Source organism: Pristiophorus japonicus, chromosome 1 (genome assembly GCF_044704955.1).
Source record: "Pristiophorus japonicus isolate sPriJap1 chromosome 1, sPriJap1.hap1, whole genome shotgun sequence".
NCBI lineage: Eukaryota > Metazoa > Chordata > Chondrichthyes > Pristiophoridae > Pristiophorus > Pristiophorus japonicus.
The window spans coordinates 86,300,256-86,326,403 of record NC_091977.1 but is presented as its reverse complement, the minus strand read 5'-3'; the positions used below and the strand labels follow the sequence as shown (position 1 = coordinate 86,326,403).

Genomic DNA, 26,148 nt, shown 5'->3' with positions numbered 1-26,148 from the left:
CAGCAAACCAGTCCCACCCATCACTTCCTTCAATGACTATCTGTCCCACCTGTGACAGAGACTGTGGTTCTCGTATTGGATTGTAAAACCACCAAAGAATTCACTTCAGAAGTGGAAGCAAGTCTTCCTCGATTCTGAGGGACTGCCTATGATGATGATGATGGAGCAAATGAAAATTATTTCTAGGTGAATTATCAACCTATTATTTACAAATTGTGCAACCCATTATTCTGAAGTGACCTTGTGTTCTCCATTTACAATTTCTGGAGTATTCTGGCGAAGGTATTGCAGCTAGAGCTCCCAAATCCTCAGTTCCATTATGTAGGTTATCTGGAAAGTGACTTTTTTGTGCCAGCTAATTCATCAAAATAGTTGGAGAAGTGGATTTTCTATTTATGTCATCTTTGCGACATTCTCCTTTCGCACCAGCAGATACAGTACCAGCAGATACAGAACCAGCAGATACAGTACCAGCAAATAAAGTACCAGCAGATACAGAACCAGCAGATACAGTACCAGCAGATACAGAACCAGCAGATACAGTACCAGCAAATACAGTACCAGCAAATACAGTACCAGCAGATACAGTACCAGCAGATATAGTACCAGAAAATACAGAATCAGCAGATACAGAACCAGCAGATACAGAACCAGCAGATACAGTACCAGCAGATACAGAACCAGCAGATACAGTACCAGCAAATACAGTACCAGCAGATACAGTACCAGCAAATACAGTACCAGCAGATACAGTACCAGCAAATACAGTACCAGCAAATACAGAACCAGCAGATACAGAACCAGCAGATACAGTACCAGCAGATACAGTACCAGCAGATACAGAACCAGCAGATACAGTACCAGCAAATACAGTACCAGCAGATACAGTACCAGCAAATACAGAATCAGCAGATACAGAACCAGCAGATACAGAACCAGCAGATACAGTACCAGCAGATACAGAACCAGCAGATACAGTACCAGCAAATACAGTACCAGCAGATACAGTACCAGCAAATACAGTACCAGCAGATACAGTACCAGCAAATACAGTACCAGCAAATACAGAACCAGCAGATACAGAACCAGCAGATACAGTACCAGCAAATACAGTACCAGCAGATACAGTACCAGCAGATACAGAACCAGCAGATACAGTACCAGCAAATACAGTACCAGCAAATACAGTACCAGCAGATACAGTACCAGCAAATACAGTACCAGCAGATACAGTACCAGCAAATACAGTACCAGCAAATACAGAACCAGCAGATACAGTACCAGCAGATACAGAACCAGCAGATACAGTACCAGCAAATACAGTACCAGCAGATACAGTACCAGCAGATACAGAACCAGCAGATACAGTACCAGCAGATACAGTACCAGCAAATACAGTACCAGCAGATACAGTACCAGCAAATACAGTACCAGCAAATACAGAACCAGCAGATACAGAACCAGCAGATACAGTACCAGCAAATACAGTACCCGCAGATACAGAACCAGCAGATACAGTACCAGCAGATACAGTACCAGCAAATACAGTACCAGCAGATACAGAACCAGCAGATACAGTACCAGCAGATACGGTACCAGCAGATACAGAACCAGCAGATACAGTACCAGCAGATACAGAACCAGCAGATACAGTACCAGCAGATACAGTACCAGCAGATACAGAACCAGTAGATACAGTACCAGCAGATATAGAACCAGCAGATACAGTACCAGCAGATACAGAACCAGTAGATACAGTAACAGTAAATACAGTACCAGTAGATGCAGTACCAGCAGATACAGAACCAATAGATACAGTACCAGTAGATACATAACTAGCAGATACAGTACCAGTAGATACAATGCCAGCTGATCTCCAGTGATGTTCCTCACATGAGGCAGAGGAGATATTGTTTTATGCTTATATAACATACAGTATTATCAGGGCCACAAATTTACAGTGATTAAGGCAATTGCATTTTTATTACAGAGTATTATACAACTGTTAGTGATATTTTTGGGCTCAAATTCTTTAATTATGTGATAGTTCCATGGAAACCGTACATCAGTGGCCTTGATTACTATTAAAAGTTTATCTAATGATTTTCTAAATTTAATCTTTGACATTTTTTAAAGCTGAGGATACAAATGAAAGTCATAAATAAGACACTCCAGGTTGCAGATTGATAGGAGGTGGGTTATAAAAACTGCATGCAGTGGAAATATGGGTGTCTGTATGAGTTTGAAATGTCGAGAGGGGGTGGAAGTGGTGATCATGGGGTTTGAGGGCATGATAGGAAGGCTGCGAGGGTCTGCATAGAATAGAGAGCGGGTTGCAAGACGTGGAAGCACTAATCGGGGGCAGGTGTACTGTTTGGGAGTATAGGGAAGTAGGTAAGAGGATGTGGTAGGAGTGGGAGAATGATATCAGGGTAAAGGAGGGAGATCTATGCGAGGGATCCCATGGTGTAGGTGTACCGAGAAGGAATGCTGTGTGTAGCAGTGGTCTATAGGTGGACTTACAATGTGGTAACATTGAGATGACAATAGTGCAATGTGGGAGTGTTGGACAGGGCGTGGGAATACTGGAAGGGAGTTGCGGTGTATGAGAAAATTGGAAGAGGGTTGTGGGTGTGGTGCTGCAATACTGGGAAGGAATTGCAGGGTGTTTGAACACTGGGAGGGGTTAGGGACTATGGGAATACTGAGATTGGGTTCTAGCTTTTGGAATACTGGAGAGAATTGCTGGGTGCGGGAATACTGGAAGGGAGTGTGGGGTGCCACTGACAGTAGCACATTGGTAGTGCTTTCTCAGAGGTGGGCTGCAGTGGTTGGAAAGGGATGAATGTTTGGTGGGGGGAGGGAATGGGAGCAGCGAGAGGTGGTAGAAAGAAGAGGGGAAAGATGTGGGAGCTCATGGCTGAGGGGTCTGCTCATGGTGAACGGCAGTGACAGGGAATGGTGAAAAACCCTAAAAGTGTATTCCTTGGTTGCCACTTCCACCTGTACCATGCAGCTTTAGCATAATGAAAGTGTGTATACAAGGGAACGCTTGATTGTATACAATGCTTCAAATGGCATCTCCCAGTCAGTGCAGCAGTTCGCAACTTGTGTTGCCATCGTTGATGAGACCCATAAGAAATGTGCACAAAAGTGAGAACCACATTTAGCTTTGCTTTTCCCTGATATCAGCAAAGTTCTTATCTGTAGCCTGGTACAAGGATCCCGGGTTATGATGTGGGCTTGGTTATCAATCTGTGCAGCCTGCAACTCTGCTTTTACTGGTCAATAGTCTTCAGGCCCACATAGGGCCGCCATCCTTTGTTCCACCTACTTCAACAGGACCTCCAACTCTTCAACTTTAAAGTGATGCGGGTTTGCCCACAAGTTTCTACTGTGCTATTGTGAACAATTCATTGACCCACCAGAAGTGCCCATTTAAGAACAAAATGCATCACTTCGAGAGCTGCTGCCTTTGCAGAATTTACTACAGGTCAAGTACTAAGGGCAAGCTTTCGTATGGCAATAGCCTATTTAATTTAAGGAGGGGGACACCTGCTGAAGAATGTGTCACATCAACCCCCGCCCTCCTCCCCCGTCCCCCAAACTGCCAGCACAGTTACGCTGCACCCTATGTCAGTTCAAACCCAATTTTGCTATTAGAGTAAAATCGAAGCTTAATATGTGGCAGATCTCTGACTAGTTATTTTTCTAACAGAGTTGGAGGTCTTAAGCACTATTTGAACTGTGCTTTATTGCCAACATTTTTAAGGCATAAGGAAGTTGTGGAAAATAGCTGGGTTGGATTATATTAATGTGCCTCACAGATGTTTCAGTTATATTCATCACATGAAGAGGAATGGTTCACCGATGTATTGGTACTGTGAAACTGTAAAACAAATTGCAGACTTGGCATGGTACTGCACTGTACATTCATTTTAATATTTCAGTCATACTGTTTGCCACCAATTGTACAAAGCAGTATAATATCACTGAGTTTAATTAACTATGGAAAAAATGAATTTGCGGTAACTAGCAGGAGTCAGGTCAGCAGAACAATAGTTGTTCCGCTGTAAGAGGAAATTGGTGGCAAAATTACAACAGACAGAATGATCCCACCCATATTCATTACTGTGGAAAATTAAACACTTTTGGATATAACCTAATGTCTCCCAAAAGGATTATTTCAGTCTTTCAACTAAATTTTTTAATAGCTTTCTTTGACGTTACAGCTGGGTGGTCCATATTTTGTTGCTAATATTTCTCGATGTGTTAACCTTGATTGAAATTACCTTAAAATTGGTGCCAATATCTGTAGATATATTATTTCCACTATCAGAGATATAAGACAGAACTCCAGCCCTCAGCCATTCCTGTTCCTTATAGGAAGAGATGGCAATAACAATATTCAGGATGCATCTCCAACCTTTTTTGGGGCACAGCACACGTCCCAAACCAGGAGGCACGAGGCTGAACTGAAATCGGATCTCGGGCCCTCTTTCAGTAATTGAGGCGAGCGGTCGTGCTTGTCGTGACTTCTGTTGAAAAAGTTGTCACACCACCACCTTGCCCTGTGCTGCTAGCACAGGTACACTGCACCCTGTGCCAGTTCAAGCCCATTATTGCTATTGTAGTAAAATCAAAGCATATATATCACAGTAGCTTAATATGTGGCAGATTTGTGACTAGGCATTTCTCCAACAGAGTGGGTAGCATTAAACTCCATTGGAAGTGCGCCGACATACTTAATGTATCAAGAAATTGTGGCAAATCATAGAATCATAGAAATTTACAGCAGAGAAGAAGGCCATTTGGCCCATTGTGTCTGTGCCAAATGAAAAAGCGCTATCCGGCCTCATCCCATTTCCAGGTCTTGGTCTGTAACCTTTTGGGTTATGGCACTTCAAGTGCATATCCAAGTACTTTTCATATGTGATTAGGGTTTCTGCCTCTACCACCCTTTCAGGCAGTGAGCTCCAGACCCTCACCACCCTCTGGGTGAAAATATTTCTCCTCAACTCCCCTCTAATCCTTCTACTAATTATTTTAAATTTATTCCCCCGAGTTATTGACCTGTCTGCTAAGGTAAATAAGTCCTACCTATCCATTCTATCTAGGCCCCTCATAATTTAATGCACCTCAATCAAGTCTCCCCTCAGCCTCTCCAGTCCGATAAGAAGATAAGAACATAAGAAATAGCAGCAGGGGTGGGCCATAAGGCCCCTCGAGCCTGCTCCGCCATTTAATAAGATCATGGCTGTTCTGATCTTGGCCTCAACTCCACCTGTTCCCCATAACCCTTGACTCCCCTATAGTTCAAGAAAATGTCTATTTCAGCCTTGACTATATTCAATGACTCAATCTCCACAGCTCTCTGGAGTAGAGAATTCCAAAGATTCATGACCCTCTCAGAGAAGAAATTCCTCCTCATCTCCATCTTAAATGGGCGACCCCTTATTCTGAAACAATGCCCCCTAGTTCTAGATTCCCCCATGAGGGGGATCATCTCTCATTCTTCTAAACTCCAATGAGTACAGACCCAACCTGCTCAACCTTTCCTCATAAGACATATCTCCTGGCACCATCATTATAAATCTCCTCTGTACCCTCTCTAATGCAATCACATCCTTCCTGTAATGTGATGACCAGAACTGTACACAATACTTTAGCTGTGACCTAACTAGTGTTTCATACAGTTCAAGCATAACCTCCCTGCTCTTATATTCTATGCCTCAACTAATAAAGAAAAATATCCCGTATGCCTTCTTACCACCTTATCTACCTGTCCTGCTACCTTCAGGGATCTGTGGACATGTACTCCAAGGTCACTCTATTCCTCTACACTTTTCAGTATCCTACCATTTATTGTGTATTCCATTGTTTTTGGTCTCCAACACAAACTCTGTTCCCTAGCCAATGACTTCATCCCTCTCCCCAACTTCGGTCTGAGGCTGAACCAGACTGTTCACAATCGTGGCGTCATTTTTGATCCTGAAATGAGCTATCGACCACATATCTGCAGCATAACTAAGATCGCCTATTTCCACATCCTAACATTGCCTGTCTCTGCCCTTGCCTCAGTTCATCTGCTGCTGAAGCCCTCATCCATGCCTTTGTTACCTCGAGACTTGCCTATTCCAATGCATTCCTGGCTGGCCTCCCACATTCTCCCCTACATAAACTAGAGGTGATCCAAAACTCGGCTGACCATGTCCTAACTCGCACCAAGTCCCGCTCACCGATCACCCCTGTGCACGCTGACCTACATTGGCTTCCGGTTAAGCAACACCTCGATTTCAAAATTCTTATCCTTATTTTCAAATCGCTCCATGGTCTCGCCCCTCCCCATCTCTGTAATATCCTCCAGCCCCACAATCCCCTTAGATGTTTGCCCCCCTCTAATTCTGCCCTCTTGAGCATTCCTGATTGTAATCGCTCAACCATTGGTAGCCATGCCTTTTGTTGCCTAGGCCCCAACCTCTGGAACTCCTTGCCTAAACCTCACCACATCTCTACCTCGCTATCCTCCTTCAAGACGCTCCTTAAAACATACCTCTTTGACCAAGCTTTTAGTCATCTGTGCTAATTTCTACTTATGAGGCTCAGTATCAAATTGTTATCTCATAATACTCCTGTGAAGTACCTTGGGACATTTCACTATGTTAAAGATGCTATATAAATACAAGTTGTTGTTGTTGTTGTTGTTGCATTGTTAGACCTCCTAAATGCATTGGGGTCCAAATTCAGGTGCACCAGAAAGCTGGACTCACCGCTGGAACTCTTGGTGTGGTGAGTAGATACATTTTCAGGATTTTGAATTTTTTTCAAAGTCCTACAGGAAATGGATCATAATGGGGTGGGCCAGACTCAAAGCCTGGACTGACTGAAAATGGGTCGTTTGGGCCGTCCGCCGCTGTCAATCAATGTGGTGACGTCACAGCGCATGTGCGTCACCACGCTCTCTCACCTCCATTAAAGGGGAGAGATTCAATCATTTTTAACTTTGGCCACTTGTCCACCAGGGAAGGTTTTGGCCAGGCCAGTGGCCTGGTACCAAGAGGGGGTGCCAGGCTGCCTGTTGGCTGCCTGGCCGAACCCGGGGGCAGTATTTTGCCGGCTGATTGGCATGTCGGCCGGCAAAAATTTTTGCATTGCGACCACGGCAGTGTGCCCTCCTCTTTAAGGGCAGCTGCGTTGACAGGCCGCACACAGTCTTCAGCGGGTGCACCGGAAAAAAACCTGCTGGGGCACTGTGCACGGCATGGAATCGATGGATGGAGCTGAAAATGGATAGATGAGTATCTATTTTATTTTAAATTGCAGTTCATCTACTTGGGCGGGATGGGATCCAGGCTGAAAAATCCCCGCCCTGAATTTGACCTATTGACCCCAAAGCCGATTTTTAGGAATGGCCGCCGCAAACGGGCATTAACGGGTCTCTTTGAGACCCTGAATTTCGGCTCCATTACCTCACACTTCTCTAAATTGAATGACATTTGCCACTGTTCTGCCCACCTGACCAGTCCATTGATATCTTCCTGTAGTCTACAGCTTTCTTCCTCACTATCAAACACACGGCCATTTTTATATCAGCTGCAAACGTTTTAATCCTGTCCTTACATTGAAGTCTAAGTCATTGATATATACCACAAAAAGCAAGAGCCCTGCGGAACCCTACTGGAAACAGCCTTACAGTCACCAAAACACCCATGGACCATTATCCTTTGCATCCTGCCACTGAGCTAGTTTTGGATCCATCTTGCCGCTTTCCTTTGGATCCCATGGGGTTTTATTTTCTGACTAGTCTGCTATGTAGGACCTTGTCAAAAGCCTTTTTAAAATCCATGTAGACTTTCTTTTAGGCAATCCCTCAGGGACAAGGATAACTTGCTTCCCACTAAAAATGAGTTCTCAGATGACTGATGAGTCCGATGCGGGACCTACAGTCTCAGTCTCTGTCACGGGTGGGGCAGACGGTGTAGACTGCATCAAATGCACTATCTTCATCGACCCTCCTTGTTGCCTCCACAAAAAAAATCAATCAAGTTAGTCAGACACGAACTTCTCTTAACAAATCCATGTTGACTGTCCATGATTAATCCGTGCCTTCCTAAACGATGATTAATACTGAACAATTTCTTGCTCACCACCGAGGTTAGGCTGACTGGTCTGTAATTACTCGGTCTATCCCTTTCTCACTTTTTAAACAGCGTAAAGATCTTGGAGATGCCAGGACAGCTGAGTTGGATTATTTTCATCCAATTTCAGACAACTAATTTCGGGCTGCTTGTCTCACTAGCAATGGCCCTTAAAAAAGTCCCAGGAGGGAGGAGACAATGGGAAGGAAGTTGATTGTGGGCTGGTAACAGCCCTTGACGATCACTCCCACTTTTCTTGGCTCCACATCAAAATCTTCTTAAAATAATATACTCAGTGGCTCCAATTTTAACTGTTCCCATCTGGCAGAAACTGGGCGGGTGCGGCAGTTAAAATAATGGGTGACAATTACCCTCCAGTGATCGTGATACCCCGCTGCCGGTCCCACATATTAACCTGCTCTTAACCACAGCAAGGAAGCGGGTCCTACGTTAAGTATGTAGATTGGTTCCGATGATGTCATCAGGGCCTGATCTGTAATTTCCACCAGAGGCCACAGCGGGGAGTGGGGACAGTGTCGACTTCACTGGCAGGAAAAACCTACCAGGAGCTGAATCCGGTGCCAAAAGCAGCCCAGATGGTAAGTTTAAAATGTATTTTTCAGGCTTACTTGTGGGCCAGGAGTGCTCCTCTGGGCCTCACGCAGAATGTTTGGGCCTCCCTTGAACCGATAAGTTCCCTTCTCGTCCCTTCCCCTGATCATTACCCAGATCCACTTCCAACCCCACCACCACCACTCACCCCACCTGCCTGGCCAGGCTTTCCATTTGGCCGGCTGCCAGGCTGACTGAAATCTACATCTTCAGAAACTGCTGAAGAATCCTGAGTGGAACAGGCCCTGCTCCTGTTCGCTGAGCACAGGTCAATTCAGTAAGCATTAGATCCCCTTATTTACATTTGTAAGGGGCCTAATTGCTGTTTTAGGAGGCTGCCTAAAAATTCGCCTGCCCCAAACTGCCCCCAGAAATTGGTACTTTTTGTGCCTGTTTTCTGCCTGGTAAAAGTGCGCAGTGAGGAGCAATTTTTATCCCATTGTGTCAACAGTAAACCTTAGATCCAACAAATCAGTTTCATTTCTCAATTTTCTGTAATTTATGTCCTAATATTTTAATCTCTTGATTTTTAATTTACTTTTCTTTTCTTTTATATAATTTTCTTGTATTTAAAGTTTGATGCTCATCAAATTGTGTGATAGGCACTGGTTGGATCCGATAAGCTCCTTGTGGCCTCGATTTGACGTTCAGTGTCAGTACTGCGATAACAAGGCTATGGTAGGCTGAGAGTTTCTGCTCACATTTTGGCCAGATGGTGAGTCCTAATCACAGCTGTGTCTTCAGGGGAGGCATGAAGCAGGAGGCTTGGCATCTTCCACAGACATAGAGATAAATTGAAAGGCTGCGTCACTCTGCGCCACTCTTATACACCTAATTTACAGCCAGTTATGAATCAGAATTTGCATAGGATCCACGGCAGGTCATGTTACTGTTTTTGCTGGGAAATGATCCTTGGGTTAGGGGTGTAAAGAAGAAGAAAAATAAATAAAAGAACGTAAACATTTATTTTTTATTTCAAGTTATGGCTATATCCTCCAATTTGACATCACCAATTATGAATAATACATTGCAACGCTGATGACATTATCAGGCCATGACTTTCGAATATTAAGTAGGCCCCCACCTGCCTTTATCGACAGCTTCGTCGATGGCTTAATTCGCCGTCAGAAAATTGACCACAACTGGGAATGTGGTCGGTTGAAGCTGGGAGCTAGAATGTTCAAATTTTAACCCCTCCCATGCATCATTTTCATTGGGTAAAGGGGTTAAAATCCTGGTCATAAAGCAAGTGGACAAAACTGGCAAATGGAGTTCAATACGGGAAAGTGTGAGGTCATCCACTTTTGATCCAAGAAAGACAAATCACAGTATTTTCTAAATGGTGAGAAACTAGGAACTGTGGAGGAGCAAAGGGTGTCCGTGTACACAAATCATTAAAAACTAGTGAACAGGTACAGAAAGTAATCAAAAAGGCTATTGGAATGTTGACCTTTATCTCAAGGGGGGCTGGAATACAAAGCAGAGGAAGTTATACTTCACTTGTATGGAGCCTTGGCCAGACCCCATCTGAAATATTGGATGAAGCATGCAGTTCTGGGCACCACATCTCAGGGAAAGATATATTGGTATTGGGCGGGGTGCAGTGCAGATTCGCCAGAATGATACCGAGACTAAAAGGATTGAATCATAAGCACAGGTTACATAAACTTGGCTTGTATTCCTTTGAGTATAGTGTTTTGAGAGACGATCTGATTGAGGTGATAAAAGGAGTTGCTCGGGTGAATAGAGGGTAACTATTTCCTCTGATGAGGGAATGCAGAACAAGGGGGAATAATCTTAAAATTAGAACCTGGTCATTCAGGAGTAAAATCAGGAAGCACTTCTTCACACGAAGGGTAGTAGAAATCTAGAACTCTTTCCTCCAAAAGGTTGTGGTTGCTCGGTCAATTTAAAGTTTCAAGACTGAGATCGATAGATTTTTGTTAGGTAAAGGTGTCAAGGGATATGGACCAAAGGCGGGTAAATGGAGTTGAGGTACAGGTCAGCCATGATCTAACTGAATAGTGGAATCAGTTCAAGAGGCTAAATGAGCTACTCCTGTTCTTATGTTCCTACGTAGAATCCACCCAACCAGATCACATAATCAACCAAAATAAGGGTAAATAAGAATTGGGTTTCATTGTACTGATTAATTTTATGAATACATCTATATTTTATTTGTTTTACAGAAACAGAACTTATAAAACCTTTCTTTAAATAATGCAGTAAAGCCAACTCCGATGTTATCATAAATTGCAGAGCTCCTTTAAAGGTTAAATTGTATCATTTTACCACCATGACAAATAAATGGCTCTGTTTACAGTGAGATCAATTTATTGACAGTCGGTTTTGCTGCTTCTGATACACCGCTATGCATATTCTAATTAGAAATGTAGCAAAATATGGAGGAAATCATCAATAGTGAGATTGCCACAAAATTTCCAGTGTATGCCGCTGATTTCGCCGTTGCAGGAAAATCTGGACCATTATATTGCTTTGCACAATTGGTGGCAAACAGTACAAGTTGAATATTATAATGAATGTACAATGCATTTCCATGCTAAGGCTGTAATTCATTTACGGTATCAGAGAACGAGTATATCTGTGAACTATTTCCACCAATAAACATTATTTTACTGAATGTTTGCTCTTTAGGGCTACATCTAATTGGGTGGAGGTGCTCTAAGTATTATATTTGAACTATTATTAGTTTACTTTTGAAAAAATAAAACGATTTGGGATTTTGCTTGGCTAGTGCCCCCAATAAAGTTTTTTTTATCGTTGCTGTTAGCAAAATACTTCAAATTCCAACACCACCCACATCTGTAACCTTCCCTCAATTCCTGAATATTGTGCAAGAGGTGAATGCCAAAGGACTGTTGAGGTTAATTGCCCAGGAGCGTATGGCACCAACGAGCCATCTCAAAACTGAAGTCATTGGGGATTCAATGGAGAACAGATACACAGAAATGTGCTTCTGGTTGTTGTAGTAGCACCAGGACATTGCTGCTGAAGGTCATCGCTAGAATCCTCCTCAACCGTCTTCTCCCTGTGGCTGAGGAGCTCCTCCCGGAGTCACAGTGCGGATTCCGTCCACCACGGGGCACAACGGCAAGTGAGCCCCAGGTGGGCAGAGGAAACTTTTCAAGGATACCCTCAAAGCCTCCTTGATAAAATGGGAACATCCCCACTGACACCTGGGAGTCCCTGGCCAAAGACCACCCTAAGTGGAGGAAGAGCATCCGGGAGGGCGCTGAGCAGCTCGAGTCTCGTCGCCAAGAGCATGCAGAATGCAAGCATAGGCAGCGGAAGGAGCGTGTGGCAAACCAGACTCCCCACCCACCCTTTCCTTCAACGACTGTCTGTCCCATCTGTGACAGAGACTATAATTCCCGTGTTGGACTGTTCAGTCACCCAACAACTCACTTTTAGAGTAGAAGCAAGTCTTCCTCGATTTTGAGGGACTGCCTGTGATGATGAGCACCAGGACATTGCTGTTGAAATTGCTCAGGGTAGAATCCTCTGCTTAACCAGCTTCAGCTGCTTCATAACATGAACAACATTTTATATTTATATAGTACCATTAATGTAGTAAAATGTTCCAAGGTGCTTCACAGTTGCATTATAAAAGAAAAATTGACATCGAGCCACACAAAGAGAAATTAGGGCAGATGACCAAAAGCTTGGCCAAAGAGGTTGGTTTTAACATAAGAACATAAGAATTAGGAACAGGAGTAGGCCATCTAGCCCCTCGAGCCTGCTCCACCATTCAACAAGATCATGGCTGATCTGGCCGTGGACTCAGCTCCACTTACCCGCCCGCTCCCCATAACCCTTAATTCCCTTATTGGTTAAAAATCTATCTATATGTGATTTGAATACATTCAATGAGCTAGCCTCAACTGCTTCCTTGGGCAGAGAATTCCACAGATTCACAACCCTCTGGGAGAAGAAATTCCTTCTCAACTGGTTTTAAATTGGCTCCCCCGTATTTTGAGGCTGTGCCCCCTAGTTTTAGTCTCCTCGACCAGTGGAAACAACCTCTCTGCCTCTATCTTGTCTATCCCTTTCATTATTTTAAATGTTTCTATAAGATCAGCCCTCATCCTTCTGAACTCCAACGAGTAAAGACCCAGTCTACTCAATCTATCATCATAAGGTAACCCCCTCATCTCCGGAATCAGCCTAGTGAATCGTCTCTGTACACCATCCAAAGCTAGTATATCCTTCCTTAAGTAAGGTGACCAAAACTGCACGCAGTACTCCAGGTGCAGCCTCACCAATACCCTATACAGTTGCAGCAGGACCTCCCTGCTTTTGTACTCCATCCCTCTCGCAATGAAGGCCAACATTCCATTCGCCTTCCTGATTACCTGCTGCACCTGCAAACTAACTTTTTGAGATTCATGCACAAGGACCCCCAGGTCCCTCTGCACCGCAGCATGTTGTAATTTCTCCCCATTCAAATAATATTCCCTTTTACTGTTTGTTTTCCCAAGGTGGATGACCTCACACTTTCCGACATTGTATTCCATCTGCCAAACCTTAGCCCATTCACTTAACCTATCCAAATCTCTTGGCAGCCTCTCTGTGTCCTCTACACAACCCACTTTCCCACTAATCTTTGTGTCATCTGCAAATTTTGTTACACTACACTCTGTCCCCTCTTCCAGGTCATCTATGTATATTGTAAACAGTTGTGGTCCCAGCACCGATCCCTGTGGCACACCACTAACCACCGATTTCCAACCCGAAAAGGACCCATTTATCCCGACTCCCTGCTTTCTGTTAGCCAGCCAATTCTCGATCCCTGCTAATACATTTCCTCTGACTCCGCGTACCTTTATCTTCTGCAGTAACATTTTGTGTGGCACCTTATCGAATGCCTTTTTGAAATCTAAACACACCACATCCATCGGTACACCTCTATCCACCATGCTCGTTATATCCTCAAAGAATTCCAGTAAATTAGTTAAACATGATTTCCCCTTCATGAATCCATGTTGAGTCTGCTTGATTGCACTATTCCTATCTAGATGTCCTGCTGTTTCTTCCTTAATGATAGCTTCAAGCATTTTCCCCACGACAGATTTTAAACTAACCGGCCTATAGTTACCTGCCTTTTGTCTGCCCCCTTTTTTAAACAGAGGCATTAAGGAATGTCTTAAAGGAGGAAAGAGAGGTAGAGAGGCGAGAAGGTTTAATGAGCGAATTCCGGACCTTACGGCTTTGGCAGCTGAAGGCATGGCCACCAAAGGTTGAGCAATTATAATCAGGGATGCTGAAGAGGCCAGAATTAGAGGAGCGGAGATATTTCAGAGGGTTGTGGGTTTGGAGGAGATTATAGAGATAGGGATGGGCGAAACCATGGTGGGATTTGAAAACAAGGTTGAGAATTTTAAAATTGAGGCGTTGCTTAACCAGGAGGTAATGTAGGTCAGCGACCACAGACTTGGTGCGAGTTAGGATACGGGCAGCAGAATTTTGGATGACCTCAAGTTTACGTAGGGTAGAACGGGGGAGGCCAGTCAGGTATGTGTTAGGATAATCAAGTCTAGAGGTAACAAAGACATGGATGAAGGTTTCAGCAGCAGGTGAATAGAGGCAGAAACATAGGAACATAGAAAATAGGTGCAGGAGTAGGCCATTTGGCCCTTCGAGCCCGCACCACCATTCAATATGATCATGGCTGATCATGCAACTTCAATACCCCATTGCTGTTTTCTCTCCATACCCCTTTAGCTGTAAGGGCCACATCTAACTCCCTTTTGAATATATCTAACGAACTGGCCTCAACAACTTTCTGTGATAGAGAATTACACATGCTCACATCTCTGAGTGAAGAAGTTTCTCCTCATCTCGATCCTAAATGGCTTACCCCTTATCCTTAGACTGTGACCCCTGGTTCTGGACTTCCCCAACATTGGGAACAGCAGCCAATTTGTGCACAGCAATTCTCACAAACAGCAATGTGATAATGACCAACTAATCTGTTTTATTATATTGATTGAGGGCTAAATATTGACCAGGACACTGGGGATAACTCCCCTGCTCTTCTTCGAAATAGTGCCATGGGATCTTTTACGTCCACTTAAGAGGGCAGACGGGGTCTCGATTTAACGCCTCATTCGAAAGACAGCACCTCCGACAGTGCAGCACTTCCTCAGCACTGCACTGGAGTGTCAGCCTAGATTTATTTGCTCAACTCTCTGGAGTGGGACTTGAACCTGTAATGTATACCCCTCAGCGCTGCGCACCGACTCCTTACTGTCCCACGGGTCACGAAGCTGGCCGACATCCGCTCGCGGGGCGGAAGTTAAAGGGGAGATCGCCAGCACCCCGTGCCACTCTCTTCCTCGTTTTGACGACTCTCGGGTCGGCTCTACTGGTTCCCCCCACCCCGAGCATGGTCCGGGCCGCCATCGTGTAGCCTGGCACTACGATTTGGGTGCCGAGCTGCATGCCCGGTAACACGCTGCCATGGTGATGTAGTGGAAGCCATCAGAAGGGTTACAGGCTACACAGTGGCCTTCCACTTTAAGCTGGTCCCACCCCTAGAGGAAATGGCGCGTGCAAGATTGCACTCCACTTCTTTTGAGGGGCGGTAAGCCCAATTCAGCGCCCAGGGAGGGACATCTGTGCCGGGCGCAGGAAGTCCCGACCTCAGCAGGTTACTGCCCCCAATCGGTATGCAGGTCAATTTCGCCCCCTATTGCTTCTGTTGGGGGAATCATGAATAAGGGGACATAATGTTAAAATTAGAGCTAAGGTATTCAGAAGCAAAATCACTTTTTCACATTATTAAGTAACTGATATTTATTAACTATGTTGACAGTCAGCCCGCTATTATTAGAGCAAAACTGCTTTTTAATTTTCTACTCGGCATTCAAATTATGGATCCAAAAAGGATCCTGAAACAGAAGCTTTATTTGCAGGTTGTGATATGTCAGTGACTTTTTCTGAACTGACACAGGAGTTAACTCCTGATACTGTAACCAGCCTACACTAACTGTTACAGTCATGTTTTGTTCGGTGTTGTAATGTTAAGCATTCATGGCTGCACAGACAGCTTTTTTTTTACCTGATTTATAAAATCCTGTATTGATCTTCATTGATGTCATTATTTTTTTTAATGAAATATAGGCAGGAAAATATTGGGGCAGAGTTTCCTGTTCCTGCATCCACGTGAATTGGAAAACTTGGGCGCAGTGTACAGAAGAAAATTGGAAGACTGCATGCTCCTCCGGGAAACTCCTTGTCAAATGATCCTCTATGCGCTGCCTCCAGGCAATCCAATGAACAGAGGTGCAGGTACAGGAAAATCTGACCCAGTAAATATTAATAAGAATATTCTTGACTTTATGGGGCCGAACTTGGTAGAGGCCAAGTTCCACCCAAGTGCCGCCCAAAAGACCGCCGATGGCCGCTGTGAGATCAGGCGGCACTTTGGGTTGGAAATTGATGAAAAATAATTTAAAAGTTGGGCTGGCGGCAAATGAGCGACGTACGCCGTCAAACTGGGTGGGAGCAGGTGGGGGCTCCCAATCTCGGCGGCAAAGGCTCTTGCTGCTGAAGTGCCGCCGAGGATGGAGTCGGGCCCACGGAGGGTTGAAGACATTCAAATATAAAGGATTGGAAAAAAAAAATTACCCGGAAGATCTTCAGGGGAACCCATTAAGGTAAGTCGCTGTGAAAAAAAAATTATTAAGAAGTTCACGAACCCTTTTTTTTAAAACTTACCTTGGGGGTTAGACCAGCCTCCTCGCAGCAGTCCTTCCCCCTGCTGGCGCCGACTCCCGCCCGCACCAATCTGGCATCTCGGTGGGCGGGAGGTCACTTGCGCCACTTGTCAGCGGACAGTTCCTGGCGGTTCTCCCCTCCCACCTGCTCCAACCCAAGTGCAAACTGGCACTGGGCGCAACCCGAAGAGGAATGTCGGTGGATCTTGGCGGCAGTCAGCGGCAGTGGACGATGAGGCCATCAATTTTGGCCCCATATTCTTCTTCTTATGGCAGCAGTGTTGTGATACTAAGGCACAAATCATACAAAATAATGACTGGCAATTCATAGAATCAGATTGCAAGCTGCAGAACTTATTTTGTTATCTGGTTGCAAGCAGCTACATAAGATTTTGGAATAAAGGCAAAGCAAAACTACAATTATTCCTTTTGCACTACATGTTTAAGTCAAGCATGCTGTACGCTTTCACTTTTTATTACTTCATGTGCAAAACAAGGAAACATTTTCAGAAGTCATGGGGTACATCAGCACACCCACATTGTCTTTCTTTCTTCCTTTAATCTTTCTTTAATCTTCAGCAGAACTGCAGAATTGGAACAAGACAGGCTGACAAACATTTTTGAAAGCACAGATCAGGACACATCAAATTTAAATATGAAAGTCCCGATGTTATCTCGGGTGAGAGGTCGGCGTGGGGCCGGCTGGTGGGGCTAACAGCAGGTTAATTCTGACTCACCGACATGAGGTCCGTGCACTTCTGTTCCTCCTGGCCCACAAGGAAATCTTAAAAAAAATTAAAGCCTTACTTTTCTGAGCCTCTCCTTAGTGCCCTGGTGAATTTGGCAACTGGCACCGAACACACGATAGGAAGTATAAATAGTGTCGGGTCTGAATTACATCATCAGACCATGAATTTTCAATCTCAATGAGGCCCTTGCCTTACCCGAACCCAGCTGTTAAAATAGCACATGTCAGTGAGGAGATGGTGACTGGCATGCTGACATGATTTTAACACTTGTATGTTCCATTTTTATTGGGCGGGGGAAACTCAGAGTTGCCAATCAAACATAGCTATTAAAAAAACACAACAAAATGCTTATATTTGAATTGAAAGGCTTAACCTCTCCTTCAGATAATTTGTCAGACCTAACGGGACTGAATTTTCACTGGGCCCAGATCACCAGCACAAATGCATCTCAGATGTGGCCTCACTGCCAGGTCTGGGTTGGGTTTGTTGGGCCCCTCCCAGAAACAGTGAAAATGGACTCCCACTGTGAGGGCAGTTTCATAAATATTTTTAAGATTGCCCCTTCAATATTCAGGAGTCCAGGCCACTATCCTGGTTTGGACTCCCATTCCCAGTAAAGCCCACTTCCACCCTTCAGGAGATGACTATGACTCTTCCAACTTGGCATACAAGCCTACAACCTTCAGCTGGATCCCTGTGAGGTTAATGACATGGAACTTCCAGAATAAAGAATCTTCACCCTCAGCCCCACTCCCTCTGATATGGGAGCCCTTGTAAGGGGTGGATGGAGGTTCTGTCCTCACTAGGTCCTGTATAAGAACATACATTAATGATTTAGATGAGGGGATTAAATGTAGTATCTCCAAATTTGCGGATGACACTAAGTTGGGTGGCAGTGTGAGCTGCGAGGAGGATGCTATGAGGCTGCAGAGTGACTTGGATAGGTTAGGTGAGTGGGCAAATGCATGGCAGATGAAGTATAATGTGGATAAATGTGAGGTTATCCACTTTGGTGGTAAAAACAGAGAGACAGACTATTATCTGAATGGTGACAGATTAGGAAAAGGGGAGGTGCAACGAGACCTGGGTGTCATGGTACATCAGTCATTGAAGGTTGGCATGCAGGTACAGCAAGCGGTTAAGAAAGCAAATGGCATGTTGGCCTTCATAGCGAGGGGATTTGAGTACAGGGGCAGGGAGGTGTTGCCACAGTTGTACAGGGCCTTGGTGAGGCCACACCTGGAGTATTGTGTACAGTTTTGGTCTCCTAACTTGAGGAAGGACATTCTTGCTATTGATGGAGTGCAGCGAAGCTTCACCAGACTGATTCCCGGGATGGTGGGACTGACCTATCAAGAAAGACTGGATCAACTGGGCTTGTATTCACTGGAGTTCAGAAGAATGAAAGGGGACCTCATAGAAACGTTTAAAATTCTGACGGGTTTAGACAGGTTAGATGCAGGAAGAATGTTCCCAATGTTGGGGAAGTCCAGAACCAGGGGTCACAGTGTAAGGATAAGGGGTAAGCCATTTAGGACCGAGATGAGGAGAAACTTCTTCACCCAGAGAGTGGTGAACCTGTGGAATTCTCTACCACAGAAAGTAGTTGAGGCCAATTCACTAAATATATTCAAAAGGGAGTTAGATGAAGTCCTTACTCGGGGGATCAAGGGGTATGGCGAGAAAGCAGGAAGGGGGTACTGAAGTGCATGTTCAGCCATGAACTCATTGAATGGCGGTGCAGGCTAGAAGTGCTGAATGGCCTACTCCTGCACCTATTTTCTATGTTTCTATGTTTCTATATATAAGAACATCAGAAATAGGAGCAGGAGTAGGCCATTTACCTCCTCAAGCCTGCTTCGCCATTCAATAGGATCATGGCTGATCTGATCTTGGGCTCAATTCCATGTTCCTGCCCGCTCCCCATAATCCTTGACTCCCTTATAGTTCAACAATCTGTCTATTTCCACCTTAAATATATTCAATGGTCTCAGTTTTCCCTAGTGATTTGTGCCGTTTTTTTGCCACGCGCCACTTTTTTTGGCATAAGTTAAAAAATTAAAGTTTCCTCAAGGAATGTGCGCCAGCGTAATTCAGTTAGTTACGATTTTTTTAGGGTTTTTTTTTGCGTCATGGGGGCGTAACCTGATGTCTCCGCCAGTTTTTGTCAATTATGGAAGTTTGTCCCCAAAAAATATCTCCTAGGTCGGTGTATGAGACCACTGCCGAAAAACCTTCTGGAGAGTTAAGAAAAAGCAGCGCACATTGAAAAGTCGGCACAGAAAGACGCCATTGTTTCTCAGCAAAATTTTGGAAGAAGTCAAGAAGACTTAAATATGCATAACAAAGATTTTTTTTACCATATAATGCAATAAATGGAAGTTTGATGGAATTATGTAAGTTTTCATACTTTTTCAACTCACATGCCACTACCGAACATCTGCAAACAGGGCTGGAGGGTCGGAGCGTCGGCTGGCAGAATCGGTCCCGCACTCAGGCATAGGGGCTCGGGGCTCGGCTGCAAAAGAAGCCGGTGGGGGGGGGGGGGGGGGAGGTGGGGGGCTGTGGAAGGCGATCGGAAGGCATCAGAAGCCTGCACTATGCACCAAATGTAGCCCGGGGGGTTGGGGGGGTTCCCGATCACTGTGCCTGCTCAGACCTGGGTGTGGTCCATACAGACCTGTGGGGAGAGAGAACAACGAACCTTATCCTGCCTGCCTGCCGTTTTGAGCTTCTTGCTAAGGTTAAAATTTAAGCATGGGGACAATACTGACAATGCCATACCTTGTGCAAGTCTTTTGCATGATGGTGTTGATGTCATCTCATGAGGAACATCAGAGTCCATAGGGTGATGGGCAGGAAGCCTTGCCCATGTCGGGTATATCGAGACAGGCATTCGTACCTGTACTGAGTGATGCAGACTGTGTCAGAAGGCTGTGTTTCTGCAAAGAAGTTGTAACTGAGATCTGTGAGTTGGTAAAAGCAGACCTGCAACCTAGAAGCATCGGGAGGACTGCTTTGTCAGTTGAAGTGAAGGTTACAGCTGCACTTTCATTCTATGCATCCAGATCCTTTCAAGCTACAACCAGGAATGTGTGCGCCATTTCTCAACATGCAACACATGCCTGCATTCGGCAGCACTATATGCCCAGAGGAATGACTAGATAAAGTTCCCCATGACCGCCCAGGCAATGCTTGAAGGGCTGTGGGCTTCTTCAGGATTGCTGGCTTCCCAAAGGTATAGGGCTGCATTGATTGTACCCACATCGCCTTGCGAGCACCTTTGGAGGACTCCGAGATGTACAGGAACAGAAAAGGCTTCCTCCACTAATGTGCAGCTCATGTGTGACGATATGCATTGCATCATGTCAGTTGATGGCCCAGGCGGCAATGTGGAGGGCCCGGCTTGGGGCTCTTCAGAAGCTGACCTGGGGATTGGAGTGAGAGTGGCAGTTGATTCTGTCAATGGGCGTAGGGTCCGGGCGCGTTCTCTTATTGCAGCAGCCAACTCCAACATTCCCTCCCTCATGTTCACCAACAGTGTCTCAACGACCTGCAGCATTTCCTCACTCATGTTTACTGAGAGTGTTTGAACTACCTGCGACATTCCCTCCAGAGATGGTTTCAGCTGACTGAGATATTCCCTCGCTAATGTTCCCGGACAGTGTTCCCATTTCTTGTGAGAGTGTCGTTACTTCTCTCGACAGTCCCGATACCTCATCACCCCTTCTCATCATAGGCGGTTCCTCATAGCGAGGATGATTTGCTTCCACCAAAAATGGATGAGTTCACTGGTGTTTCAATGAAGCAATGGACCTAATATTCCAGGTTCCGAACAACATATTGAAGGGTGGAAGATGCCTTTGAGTGGATTTTTTTAACGTGTGGTGGCCGTTGCACACCAGCCACCACACGGGCTTGACAGAGCTAGGTCTTGGTCCAGTGGCAAGGATTAACCAAGACAACCGGAGACCAGCTCTGCTGCACAGTACGAATGCGCACACATATTGCAGTGTGGGCTGGCCCATGCTGTCCATGGGGACACCCACCCCACTGATGATGTCCAGGAGTGATTGCATAAGGTCAATGCTCTCCGCACTCATTGCCATCATCTGAACCACATTTTTTATATCCTGCACTTCAGAATAGCGCGGTCGAGCTCTCCTTCCCCTCCTCACCCTGGGTGTGGCTTGCAGCATCCCAGTGGGACCTGCAGCCTCGGAGGGTGAAGCCCTTGGTGTGCCTTGCTGCATCCCACTGGGACCCGCAGCCTGGGACGGTGAGGCCCTGGGTGTGCCTCGCTCCAGCCCACTGGAATCCGCAGCCTCAGACGGTGGGAAACTATGGAATGTCCCACCAATGCTCAAACCATTACTCAGGGAAGGGGCTAGCACCTCAATGAGTGGCACCTGCACCTCATCCAAAGTGAGTACCACTGTGGAGACTTCATCCATCCCCTTCCGCTTCCCCTCACCCCCATGCTCTTGGTCTGGAAGGTGGGATTGTTAGATGTTCTCCTCTTCAGGCTCATCCTCATTTGAATCTTCTTCTGCATCATCAGGGTTGGCCTCATGTTCTGCAAAATCTAACAGAACAGACAAATGGTTAGCAGCAGAGGAGGGGGAAGGGTGGGTGGCATGAGTAGGCTCACACAGCACAGGCAGCAGGCTGATTTGAAGGACCACGATGAATGATTTTTATGAATGGGACATTTTACTACATTAAAGGTGCTATATAAATAAAAGTTATTATTATTATTATGATAGCACATTGCATCAACCAAATCGTAGCTGAGGGAGACATCCCCATGAACTGAAGCATGGCTAGCCCGAGCAGTACTTAACATTTAGGAAGGCCAAACTGTGGAATTTGCAGGACTTACCCTCTCCCTCGAGTGTGGGCCCAGTTTGTGCAGCGACCCTCTCTTCCAAGTGTGTCAGTGGGTGCAGATTTGACGGGTCTCCTCCTGTTCGAGTTGTTCCTTGTTTGTTGTGTGCCACTTCCCTCTGCAAAGATGAAAAATATAACTTTTTAGAGAGGGTGTCTTTCTGCTGAGTGGGACATATACAGATGGTCACATTTACAATTGCAATTCCATTGAAAAATGAAAATATTACTTACACTAACTACTTGACCAAGGATCTGCCACTTCTTTTTGCACTGACCTCCAGACCTCGGGATGGTCACCAGTGCACAGTAATCTTCCGCAAGTTGGTTCCAGCGTTTGTTCATTTCTTTTGGTGGAATTTTTATATGACCTCTGCTGGTGTCCAGCTCATGCCGTCTGCCATCAATCACAGTAAATAGTGCCTCCACTTCTTCCTGTAAGAAATTCTTGGTCCTTGTGCCGCATTGCATCTTGTATTGTAGCTCCGATTTTACAAATGATAATTAAAGTTCTCACACAGCATTCAAATTTCTCACACACAACTGGCTCTTTAAAATGGTCGTTTGCAAACTGGGAGCTGTACTGAGCATGCGCGCCCATAGGAATCACGTCAAAAATGTCCTTTCGTTTCGCGCATGCGCAGAAGGGGGCAGCATCGTTTTTTCTGGTGCAGACAGTTGGCTCCACTCCCTGAGGCTACAGGACAGGCTGCGTGGCAGCAATTTTGAAAAACAGAGCAAGGAAACTTGGCACATTTATTTTTGGAGTAGTTCTGTCCTAGAAAAATGAGCGTAACTCTGGAAATACACCAAAAAACGGCTTTGGGCAAAATTGATCCCCATGACCCAGCTCTCTGGGGTAGAGAATTCTCTCAGGACCCTCTGAGAGAAGAAATTCCTCCTCATCTCCGTTTTAAATGGGTGACCCTTATTCTGAAACTATGCCCCCTAATTCCAGATTCCCCCATGAGGGGAAACATCCTCTCTGCATCTGCCCTGTCAAGCCCCCTCAGAATCGTACATGTTTCAATAAGATCACCTCTCATTCTTCTAAACTCAAATGTGTATCGGTCCAACCTGCTCAACCTTTCTTCATAAGACAACCCCTTCATCTCAGGAATCAACCTCGTGCACCTTCTCTGGACTGCCTCCAATGCAAGTATATCCCTCCTTAAATACAGAGACCAAAACTGTATGCAGTACTCCAGGTGTGGCCTCACTCACGCTTTGTACAGTTGTAGCAGGACTTCCCTACTTTTATACTCCATCTCCTTGCAATAAAGGTCAACATTCGAATAGCCTTCCTAATTACTTGCTGGACCTGCATGCTAACCTTTTGTGTTTCATGTACAAGGATCCCCAGATCCCCCTGTACTGCAGCATTATGTAGTCTCTCTCCATTTAAATATTACATTTGATTTTTTATTCTTCCTACCCTACATAAGGCTGGAACACACCCTTTCTAGGTCTGAGCAAGGTTTTGTCCATTCTAGTGTAATCCCACAAAAGTTATAGTGGAGTCTACTAGAATGGGAGAGATGTTGTTGGGATATTTTTGCTTTTACAATTGTAATTTGTATCCAATAAAGCACTTTTAATGTAGCAACACATCTCAAGGTGTTTCAGAGAGAAAGCGAGCCTTTGTGGGAAATTTTGGAGAGATAATTGATGGCTCACAAATGCTGTTTCACCTCGGTGATGATGTGAGGTGTTAAGTTCATACTGCTGGTACGAGTTAAAGTAACCACTCTGCTGGTCATTTATGGGACCAACAACTATCAGGCTCTGTCCAACACAACTGTGTGCAGTCCATAAAATCCACAATAATTTCTCAAGTCAAGGAAACTTCAGTCTGAGTCTATGTTGAGAATGTGCACCTTGAAGTCAACATCTTTCATTCATGTAGTAAGTGATACATATCAATATAATCATACCTGCATGCGTAAATTTCTTTATCTGTACCCACAACTGTCAATTCTGTACCCAGCAGAAAGTTGATGGAAGGAGAATTGAATGGGGGTCAGCTGCCAGCTAACAGATTAATCCGTGAGCATCAATGCTTCTGCTGTGCCTTTGTTCTTAAAACAAAATGATGCCATTGTTTCTTTCAGAGGTGAGGCTATGATCTGAAGCCATGACTCCAATGTAAAATCTTCAAAGCTGAAAAAAAGAGGTGCAATAGAGGACATATTACCACAAACACCATAATACAACACGCATGACATTTTGAAAATGAGATTAATTTGATTGTTCAGGTATTACACATGCTTCAGTGCAAAAAGTACAGAATTAAGGGTCTGTGTGGGGTCAGTACTAATGCTGATATTGTAATATAGTTTATGTGTTGCACCATATTAGGTATGATGGCCCTGAAATCCCGGTCCTCTGCTTCCCATGGGCACTCGCCAGAAAATGGGTAAAAAGATCCGCACCTACCTACCGGTCCTGAGGCCCCCTCTTCTTGCGCAATGGAGCGCATTCACGTTGGGGTGTCTGTCGGAGTCACGTGGGACTGGAGACCTAATCACAGTAAAGTATTTTCTCATTCATAGTAATAGGAGTTTCGTAAGTCCGAAACTCCTATTACTATGAATGAGAAACACCCCCAATAATAAAAATAATAATAATAACTTTATTTATATAGCGCCTTTAACGTAGTAAAATGTCCCAAGGTGCTTCACAACAGTGTTACAGACAAACAGATAAATTTGACACTGAGCCACAAAAGAAATTAAGACAGATGATCAAAAACTTGTTTAAAGAGGCAGGTTTTAACGAGAGTCTCAAAGGAGGAAAGAGAGGTAGAGAGGCATAGAGATTTAGGGAGGGAGTTCCAGAGTTTCGATCCCAGGCAGCTGAAGGCACGGCCACCATGGTTGCGCAGTTATAATGTGGGATGCTCAAGTGGCCAGAATTTGAGGAATGCAGACATCTTGTGGGATCGTGAGGCTGGTAAAGATTACAGAGATAGGAGGAGCAAGGCCATTGAGGGATTTGTAAACAAGGATGAGAATTTTGAAATCGAGGCTTTGTTTAACTGGGAGCCAATGTAGGTCAGAAAGCACAGGGGTGATGGGTGATCTTGATGGTGCGGGTTAGTACACAGGTTGCTGAATTTTGGATGACTTCAAGTTTACGTCGTGTGGAATGTGGAAGGCTGGCCAGGAGTGAGTTGGAGTCGTCAAGTCTAGAGGTAACAAAGGCATGAATGAGGGTTTCAGCAGCAGAAGAGCTAAGGCAGGGGCAGAGGCGGGCAATATTACGGAGGTGGAAAAAGGCTGTTTTAGTGATGCAGTGGATATGTGGCTGGAAACTCATTTCAGGGTCAAATATGATGACTAGGTTGCGAACAGTCTTGTTCAACCTCAGATTGATGCTAGGGAGAGGGATGGAGTCAGTGGTTAGGGAACACAGTTTGTGGCTGGGTCCAAAGATAATGGCTTCGATCTTCCCAATATTTAATTGGAAAAAATTTCTGCTCATCCAGTACTGGATGTCGGACAAGCTATCTGACAATTTAGAAATGGTGGCGAGGTAGAGCTGGGTGTCGTCTGCGTATATGTGGGAACTGACTCCATATTTCCGGATGATATCACCAAGGGACAGCATATAGATAAGAAATACGAGGGGACCAAGGACAGATCCTTGGGGGACACCAGAGGTAATGCGAAAGTGGGAAGAGAAGCCATTGCTGGAGATTTTCTGGCTATGATTAGATAGATAAGAATGGAACCAGGCGAATGTAGACCCACCTAGCTGGACATTGGTGGAGAGGCATTGGATAGAGTGGTCAACTGTGTCAAAGGCTGCAGACACATCCAGAAGATTGAGGAGGGATAGTTTACCTTTGTCACAGTAACAAAGGATGTCATTCGTGACTTTGATGAGAGCAGTTTCGGTACTGTGGCAGGGCGAAAGCCAGATTGAAGGGATTCAAACATTGAATTCATGGAAAGATGATCACGGATTTGGGAGGCAACAACACATTTAAGTACTTTAGACAGGAAAGGGAGGTTGGAAATG

The 26,148-nt window shown here is 45.0% G+C and overlaps 1 protein-coding gene and 1 long non-coding RNA gene across 2 annotated transcripts in view; one reads left to right on the top strand and one right to left on the bottom strand.

Moving 5' to 3' along the window:
- The first annotated feature begins 395 nt into the window (after nt 1-395).
- LOC139277154 (uncharacterized PPE family protein PPE24-like) lies at nt 396-1,835 on the top strand. Its single transcript, XM_070895667.1, has one exon. It carries the CDS (start codon nt 396-398, stop codon nt 1,833-1,835), a length of 1,440 nt encoding a protein of 479 aa, XP_070751768.1.
- A 22,370-nt stretch (nt 1,836-24,205) lies between these two features.
- Nucleotides 24,206-26,148, bottom strand: part of LOC139227406 (uncharacterized) — a 32,709-nt gene continuing 30,766 nt past the window's right edge. Inside the window, exon 3 of the long non-coding RNA XR_011587436.1 lies at nt 24,206-24,285. This is a non-coding gene — a long non-coding RNA (uncharacterized lncRNA). The remainder of the gene's footprint in view (nt 24,286-26,148) is intronic.